General features: G+C 37.8%; 1 protein-coding gene across 1 annotated transcript in view; it reads right to left on the reverse strand.

Annotated features, from left to right (window-relative positions):
- The window catches only part of ADCY8 (adenylate cyclase 8 (brain)), a 134,670-nt gene that overhangs the window by 49,092 nt on the left and 75,672 nt on the right, over positions 1–9,906 (reverse strand). Inside the window, 2 exon segments of the mRNA XM_009323358.1 lie at positions 2,932–3,202; positions 7,395–7,553. Coding sequence (XP_009321633.1) covers positions 2,932–3,202; positions 7,395–7,553 — 430 coding nt within the window.

Genomic DNA, 9,906 nt, shown 5'->3' on the forward strand with positions numbered 1-9,906 from the left:
GTGCACAAGAAGCTGGGAGGGGGCACAGCCAGGACAGCTGACCCAAACTGGCCAAAGGGCTATTCCATACCATGTGATGTCACGCTCAGTATATAAACTGGGGGAAAGCTGGCTGGAGGGGCCACTGCTCAGGGACTAGCTGGGCATTGGTTGGCGGGTAGTGAGCAATTGCATTGTGCATCAATTGCTTTGTATATTCTTTTATTATTATTATTATTATTATTTTATTTCAATTATTAAACTGTTCTTATCTCAACCCATGAGTTTTCTCACTTTTATTCTTCCGATTCTCTCCCCCATCCCACTGGGGGTGGGGAGAGTGAGCAAGTGACTGTGTGGTGCTCAGTTGCCGGCTGAGGTTAAACCATGACAAATGGTTTGGGTTGGAAGGGACTTTTAAAGGTCATCTAACCTAACCCCCCTGCAATGAGCGGGGACATCTTCAACTAGATTGGGTTGCTCAGAGCCCCATCCAACCTGACCTTGTACGTTTTCAGGGATGGGGAAACCATCTACAACTTCTCTGGGAAAATGGGCCTTCACTCTCTTAACATAAAATAACTTCTGTCCAACTTCCTGTGCTTTAGAAAAGAAGCCTAGACACCTGTTTCAGTAACAGAAAACTCCATCCATATTGGGCATGGTCTGAATTTCAGAGCAGACACTTGCATCCTTGGCTTACCTCACCACCAGGGCTAAGACACATGGTGCTAACTGTGCTGTAGACACATGCAGCTTTTGTTAATGTCTGTGATTGCGTACATAAAGAGTAGCTATTCTGTTCCTTACTCATATCAACACAACTTCAATTCACTGTCTTAGGCTGCCCATAGAAAATGAGGTTGAGGTGAAGAATATGAATTGTGGTGAATTTGAGTTTGGCAAGAGAACTCACCAGAGACTTTTCCATTTCATATTCTTCCTAGCATAACTACAGCTAAAAGTAAAACACGTGATCAGAGTTTCTCAAATTTTGTTTTAACTTATATTGGGTAAAGAAACCATTTAAATGGCATTGGCAAATATTCAAATGTATGGAGTTTTCAATTTCAAATTCATTGTTTTGTTGCTGCTACTTGGATTTTCAATGTCTGCTGCTGCCAGTGACCCTTAGGTGGCATAATTAATATTATTAAATGCTTATTCTGTCCAAGGCTGACACACCTCTGGAAAAAGCTACTATATCCTAATATAATTTAAATCTATCATCTGAATTTTGAGCTAAAATACATTATTTATGAGCAGTAATGCCTATTGTCTCAACTTTAAAATTGTAAATTACATAATTGAACCACACATGGAATAGCAGATTTTTTAAATCTTGTCTCCACCAGAAAGCTAACTGTAAAGCTGTATAATATAAAATTATAGTTATTTCCAGCAGAACAACAAGTTCTTAAAAAAACAGTGAGAAACTATTCTAAAAATGGGTTGTTTATTGTCATAAGACAAAAATTTGCTTCAAAACAACTGTTTAGTTATACCTATTTCAACAATTTTCATGAACTTTTTTACTAGTTTACTGAGTGGAAGTTGTTGAATAATAGAATAAAGACACTAATCCTTTATTTCATTCCTCCTCTTTGTTAGTATCAAGGTCAAGTTTAGCTGAGAAAATAATTGATGAAATGATAGCCTACTCTGCATATATTTTTTGGACTACAGAAATTGGAATGTCTTAAAGGGAAAGAAGAAACAGAGAGAGATCAGAAGATATTCACAGCAGCATGCACTCATACCTCTATTCCTAATGAAATGAGAATATAGAGACAGGTCAACAAACTACATTGAACACCGAAAGGCAGTGTACATGCAGATACACAGATGTACAGAACATATATAAAAAAGATGTTTTATATAACAGCAAATTATGCCATGCTCCAGTTCAGTTTGAAGAAATGAAGAGACCACCATGGCCTGATTGATTGTGAAGGCTTATCACTTCTGAGCAGATTTGTAAGAAGCGGAACACTGTTGACAAAGCAAGATCTCCACACAACAATGCTTGAATTTCAACAGACAGTGCAGACAAATAGGACTAAGGATGTGCAGCAGAAGAAAGGATATATCATGTCCTTACAGATCCCTCAGAAAAATGGAAGAAAACTCCAGCTGACCTTGTTTCATAAAGACTCATCAATCTTTCAAATGCAGTGAAGAGAGTGGTGTTTCAGGGCATTTTAACCTTTCCATCTTTAATTCCTCTAAGCAAGCAGACTTTACAAATGATTTTTATGACTGTACAAGAATTGCTGGTTCCTGGGGTGCTAGCAATTAGTCATGCAATGCTTTTGGGAAAGATCTGATCAAGAGCAGTTTTTATTATCTCATATTTCTATTGAGCTATGCATGACCTTAGAGGCTAACTCACCTGCTAGTGAACCTTAATTATGTCTTAGAATCTAAGTTTTTAATGTTTTTTATTTAAAAAAGAAAAAAGAGAAAAGTGAAGAATGGACAAATTGTTTTCACAAGGTGTTTTTTTAAAGTAGATCTTTTTTCTTTCCCTTATAGATCAACAACCTACACTGCTTTTTCCTCGGGCAAAACATCCATTCATTCATCCCTTTACTTTGATGGCAGTGCAGTGAAGCTATGCAATGAGATGCACACTGACTAGAATGTCCCAGCTAGTTTAGTAACATTAGCTTTACTTTTAATTTACTTCTTTATGGACTGGTTCAATTAAAACTCAGCTGTGTAGTATTTAATTTCAGTTGGAAAAGCGTCAAAACCTCTGGTCCCCTGGCATTTCCCCGGTTTGGATACATGATTTATTTCTGCCCTGAAACAATTTGTTTAGTCCTCTGCTGTTACAGTATGTGTTAGAATAAAGGTTAAAGATGAATACGTCTCCTCTGAGGCTTCCGTTATTGAAAAGCACTCAAGCATGCATTCATACTTGGTGATATTAAAGGAAGTTTGACTTACGTTCTGTTTTCCCACTATGTTATCAAATGGAAGTTCAGGGCTCCAGGATCCTTCGGTAAACGTTGCTCCGCTGTTTCTCCTGTCGGAGGAGCTAACAGCCTCTTTCACAATATCTTCAGGCAAAGCCAATAGACTCTCCTCAGGTTGTTTAATTAAATAAGTCTCAATGTTATGTTTCCTCAAGAATTCATTACGCTCTTTGCCATGCCCTTCTTCAACTTTATAATCCCCATTCAGGCAGTCCAGAGTGGCTTTGGAGATGTGAATTCTCCTGCATAAATGAAATAAGTAGTAGCAAATACTGATTGTGCTCTAGTACACATAAGTAAGAAGGAGTTTATGAACTCTGCCTCATTTTTAACATGATGGATAAATAGAAGGTTTTCTATTGTATATGATGATTTCTATAGAGAAAATGAAATAGTGTATTCAACAGACACGAGCTTCATTTGGGGACAAATACTCAAGGCATGTTCACATCAATAGGATCTCATGAATGCACAAAGTCCTGTCACAGGAAAAACACTGATATTCACACCTGATACTTTTGCTCACAGTAATAGTTTAATGGGAGACCTTCCTGAGTAAAATACTACTCAGAGTGAATGAAAATTGGCACTTCAGGTAAATATGGTGAGAGGAAAATATATGGTATGCATTAGAGCAGTTTGTGTGAAAGCTCTTTAATTTCCTTCATTTACCTGAGGTAGCTTAGACAGTTGAAATTGGTGGTCTGATTGCATCTGAAGTAAATTAGGGAAATAGGGAAACTATGTAAAGGCAGGTGGGGTGATAATTTCTGGGAAGACTAAGTGATGAGTTCAAAAAGCTTTTGCAAAAGTGAAATGGAATCTAAGCAATGACATACAGAAAGCTCAAATTTTGCAAAAAAGTAATAAGGCTTTGGATGTCTTCCAACCAAACCTGGAGGTGCTTGGTATTTGGACTTTCTTAACCGTAATTATGACTGCTTGAGAAGGACAGAAAGAAGTTCAAGTTTAAAAAAAAAAAAAGAGAGAAAAAGTAGGTTTTATTTCTATTTTTAAGAAATCTTCAACTTCCTACATGTAGGGTAAATTGCAGGCACCTCTAAAACACATCCACATGGCTAGCCATGCTATACTTTACAATGCAGCATAATAAATGCAATAAGAGGAGGTGTTCATCAGGCACTTAGCTAACTCAAGTAAATAAATGTAGTGACTCCATTAAGAGACTTTAAAATCAGCTCATTTTTCAAATTTGGATGCATGGCACTTTTTGAAAGTCAGGCTTGCAGACAGATTCCTAAAATTCAGTCACCTAAAATTCTTGATAATTTCTTAATGACACCTGCTGAGGCATTTTTCTCAGGCACCACAAATTGGCTTGTCTCCACTGAAGGAAATGGTCCTAGAACACCCCTTAGGAACTTTCTTCTGGAACTTAAAGGATGCCACTACAGGGTTAAATCACATAAAATACTGTTGGAGTAGAAAGGCTATAAGCACATGTATGATGTGCATGCATTGCCAAAAAATGAAGTGCTGGTTGTCTTTAAGCATCGTGAAATACCCAGGAGTATCAGAATTTGGCACAAACTGGGTCTATGTAGAGTACTAAATGTCAGCATATAATTAAAAGATCAAAAATTTGTATCATCTCAGCCATTTTCTAACCTGTCTCAGCTTCCCTCTGAAGTCAACACAGGTTTTGTACAACTTTCACTGCCTGAAGTCATGTCGTTATGATGTCCACAGAGATTAGTACCCTTTTGTAGTCAAATGTCAGTAAAACTGACAATAAAAACCAGTAAAAATGTTTCTCAAATATAAGTAACTTTTGGCTTGGACTTTAAAACCAGATCATATGATCTCTCAGAAAGACAATGCATTTCCTAGCTCTTAGAAACCCAAATAGACTAAATTGATTTAAGTAAAGTACTAATTAAAAAAAAAAAAAAAAGAAAAAAAAAGAGAAAAAGAAGAAAGAAAAGAAAATGATACATTAGTTGCCAGGGTGACTATCTTTGTGCTGAGTTTCCACTAATATAATTTGGGAAGATTGCATTATAAAGCCCTGAAATATGGATTTTATAATGGAAATGATAACAGCTTTAACTAGAGCGTGGAGCTGGCTATCGAAGTAATACTCTTAAATGCACCAAATATTAATAAATAGTTGGTAGATTAAAAACATTTTCTGGTTTCACCTTTTGTACAGCTTACTTAAAAAACCTTAAAATGTATAGTGGAGAGATGTGTTTCTAATTTTATACAAATGAAGTAAATAGGGAACCTGAGCATTGAAGTAAAAAGGTATAGCCTGTCCTACTGTTGAAAACATATCAGGCCCAAAGCTTTAGATGATACCTGTCATTGATACGTCCTGGAAAATTAATAATTATCTAGGTTTTATGCCAATTCAATACCATAGATTAATACCTAGATACACCAGGTGAAGACTATCAGAAGGTGGGGTCCTGGTGGAAGAGTGTCTCTGAAATAACACTGTAGGATCTTACATGGTTTCCTTCTGAGGTGTTGTGGACACATTTTTTTCCTCTCAGAAAAACAGAAATGATTACTTTTTCTCAGTGCTCCCAAGTGCCTCCTTCCATGACAGTTCAGCTGCCCGCTTATGCTCCTTCATTTGGGGGGCAATCTGTCCCTGCAACACCCATGCTTATGAGGTCTCGGGGTGATATGCAACCAGCGAGGGGAAGAGCTGAGCCCCTTCTCTCCTGCCCCCAGACTGGGTGGAGGGATCCTCTCCATCCCGGGCAGGCGAGCTGCCTCCCTCCGCTGTGCGCTCAGGGAAGGGCTGTGGTTCATCTTTGCTCTTGTTTCACACTGTGGGAGCAGGACCATCCATAACTCCAGGGCAGCTTTTCTGACAAAACAGAAGAAAGCAGTGCAGCTCTGGGAATGGGAATGACCTCGGTATTGTGGCAGGCAGGGGGATTTGAATGCTGGCGGCAGGGAGAAGTAAGGAGAGGCTGCAGTGAACTTAACTGCTCTATTAAGTCTGCTCTGTGCACCAGGAAAGCCTGATGTAAATCACTCTTTTGAGGGACTTAGTGAATTGCTGTCACATACAGGCTTTGTTCTGTTGGCAAACTGATACACAGGAGTAGAAATCACTCTGCTCCAATAGACTGCAACCTGGCCAGGCATTTTATCAGCAACAGCAAGGTGGTGCGTTCTCTGGGTTATTCATTAATAGCCATACTACTTGTGCACATTAACAGCAATAAACTAGACTTTCTGAAGGTGCGGATGGTGAAACTTAGATGATTGATTTGCTTATGTTAACAAAGCAAAATGTGACCTTTCTTAGTCATCTGGGGCTATCATGTGGGATAAGCAGCAGGGAAGGAAAACTTTTTCTTCAGTTTTATACACTGGTGACATATGCAGAGTATAGAAGTTGTTTTCAGAGCATGCAATGTTTCATTTTCTGCTGATTCTAAGAATGCATATTAGTATAAAAGGCTACTACGGGGAACAGTGGAAGGGGCCCACATTTGCAAATACAATATAAAGCAAGTATCTTTCTAACTTCCTGGGAACATGACAGCTCTGACAGACCCTGATGTGTGTGTAGGGAGTAGAGCACATGACTCAGATTTGAAGACTTAAAACCTCTTTCACTCAAGATGACAGCATCACTTAGACTTTTTCTGCATAAAGATGTTCGCTGCTATCGCTTCTGTGTTCCATGGCCAAAAATCAAATTGTCGTAGGGGATCTTTTGCTACATCTTTCATCAATGGAAGGTGGAACTGAAAGTAAACAGAGGATTCCTGCAACCACTACTGTTGCTTCAAATTTAGGATTTGCAACTTCCAAACTACCGTGACATATAGGCCATGTCAGGCAGAAATAACATTTTATCTTCCAGGTGAATCAGCCACCTCAGACAAAGAAAAACTAGGCAGCTCAGTGGAAAACCATATATTATCGCATATGGATAGGCTGACGTGAATGTCTCAAAACATTTACTAAAGCATCAAATTATTTAAAAGACTTCCCAGAGAGCCTGCTGTCCATAACGCCTTGTTATTAGTGTAATGACCTACAAACACATAATTCTTCCCACACTTTGTGCATTATGAAATAAAATAAACCACAGCCTTGTGCCTCAAAACAGCATTTGAATGTAAAGGACAAGAGAATGAAGCCTGGAAAAACTTAGGCTACTTCTGAGTATTACATGGGCTGAACACAACCACTGACCTTTTTCAGGAAATCACAGCTGGCAAAGAAAAATAAATATTTTTGTCTTTTCCAATGCCTCTGCAAGCTGACCATTTCTACCTTTTTGACTGTAGCCTCACAAATCCTTGCAAACCGCAAAATAGCAAAAAAAAAAAAAAAAAGGTCATAGTTGATCCAATAGTGTAACAGTTAATTTGTTGGCTAGGTTAACAGTGTACTGTGTTGGCAATGTTTTCTGACTGTGGGACATAAATGTTGCCTTACCCAGGAATTCCACCTGACTCGAGTTTGTTTGCGATATCCACGTCCCATGACCAGACATCAAACTGCCACTTTCGCAGGCCCAGCACTCCACACAGAACCGATCCCGAATGTATCCCTATTCTCATGTCAATGTCATGCTTCGTTCTTGATCTAACATATCTGTTAAACAAAAGAAAAAAAAAAGAAAAAAGAAAAGACCAGACTCATGAAAGTATATGCCACAGTTTTTCATACCTTTTAGAAAAGGGTACGATGTAAAATACAATGTCATTTGTTATAAAGAACCACTTAGTCTGTAAAATGGAGAGAGAACTTTCTAGGTGGCAAAGTACAGGCAGTGATAAAATGACTCTAAAAGCCAGATTATCATTAAGCACTTAATTGCATGTATGGTTCAGTGGCACATGTTATTATTCCTATCAGACAGAAAGAGAAAGATAGGGAGAGAAAAAGATGTCTGAGTGAAGTGTCTGGACTCATTGAGTCCTTTAGCTTGGAATTACAAAAAAACATTCAACAACATTGCAAAAACTATTATCATCAAACCTGCATATATTTTTATATTCTATTGTAATTTTTGAATAATTTTCAATGTTTCAAAAATGTTACTTTATTGACTGAAATTTTCCAGAGTTACTCTTTGTCCAGAGATGAATTATTTTCAGTAGATTTGGCCAGAACACCATTTGATTTGTTATGATAATGATGTGATTCTAAAATCAGTTTCTTCCATTCTGTGTGATGGCAAAGACCATTTCATCTCTTCAAAAGTAAACACATGCTGGCATATTTGTTAACAGTCTCAAAAAAAGGATTTTGTCCCAGCACTGTTTTCAATTAATATGTCTATTGGTTATAAAGGGAATTTTACTGTGTTAAAATAGTATCTTCCTCTTCTGATAGAAGACAACATATATCATTCATAGCCACAGGCACCTTAGTAGTGTCTTAGACTTAGGACTGCCTCTTCCAAATCAGTATTGAGATACTCTAGCACATCACCGTGGGAAGCTCACAACTAAAATAATTGAGCTGTATCCATTGGGATGACAAAGAGAGCACTTTTCCAGTTCTGCCTGTGCAACAACAATTATTTGCACCAGAAATACTATTAGAGCTAGTGTTTGTTAATATTGCTCAGGACAGGAAATACGCGTTGTTACTGTTGGTCTACAAACAAGGCTGCTGTTTCTTTGTAAAGAGTCCCAGTTCTACGGTCACTGAAGTCAATAGCAGCACAGCAAGATCACACAACAGAGCAGGAAAAGAATAAACAGCTCTATTTCACAGCTCTGAAGCTAACTACCGTTGCCTCAGATGCCTCAGTCATGACCTTGACAGACCCTCTCTAGAGAAGAAAGGGTAAATTGCTTACTGCATTCAATACTTGGCCTTTCATTGTTGCAATGGGACATTAATTCAGTTTGTCGGGGGAAAAAAAAAGAGTTTTAAAATGGAGAGAAACTAGTCATATAAAAATGTGAAGATTTGAAAATAAGCAATTAAACTTTATTTCCCTTTCCTGCATATTCTGAATCCTTGGAGAAAAGCATGCATATGCTTTTGTTGTTTGCTTACAGTAAGATCTGTTCATCATATCAGGAAGCTAACGTATTTCAGATATCTAAAAGGAAGAGATTTTAAACAGTTAATCATAAAATAATAAAAAAGAAGCTTTGAGAAGGGATTTATCTGTGTTCTGATACTCCAAGTTCACAGTTTTCATTTACAAATTTCTTTATTAGTTTGCAAGCAAGAGGGCTTGAAATATCAAAACTAAACAATCACCTGTCTCTGGAAGATGGGACATGAAAACAACTCCTCCACACTGAAGTAGTGCCTTAAATGGTGTGAGAAGAGTTAAGAGAAGTGAAAGCACCACAATTTGTAATGTGTTTTGAAGAATTTTTATAGATATGCTACAAAAATATCTAAACTAACACTCATAACTGTCAGAGGAATTATCACACAACTCCCCACATGATCGTTTCCACAATCTGCCTTTTTCTTTTGTTCAGACTAAAATAGTTATTTCTCATTTTATGTCTGATTTCTTTATGTTGAAATAAAAAGCTAATTGGATCCAGAGGAATAACTGAGGAAAAAGCTTTGCATTGAAAAATGCACACAATAAGAGGACCTTAAGTTTAATAAAATGGTCTAATAGCATATATTTATGTTATCTCTCTCTACATATACATATACACACTCTATTAGACCAATTTAGATTTTAAGTACTATAGTATTTAATTGCTAATAAATACTAGTATTTAACATTGGACAAATACTAGCATTGGGCAATCATCAATGGCATGGAATTTAGCAAGTCCAAATGCTAGACGGAGTAACACTGGGCACAAGTATAAATTGGGAGAGGAGTGGCTGGCGAGCAGCCCTGCAGAAAGGGATCTGGGGTGCTGGTCGACAGCAGGCTCAATAGGAGTCAGCAGTGTGCCCCGGCAGCCAAGAAGGCAAACCGCATCCTGGGGTGCATCAAACACAGCATAACCAG

This window comes from Pygoscelis adeliae, unplaced genomic scaffold (genome assembly GCF_000699105.1).
Source record: "Pygoscelis adeliae isolate BGI_AS28 unplaced genomic scaffold, ASM69910v1 Scaffold103, whole genome shotgun sequence".
NCBI lineage: Eukaryota > Metazoa > Chordata > Aves > Sphenisciformes > Spheniscidae > Pygoscelis > Pygoscelis adeliae.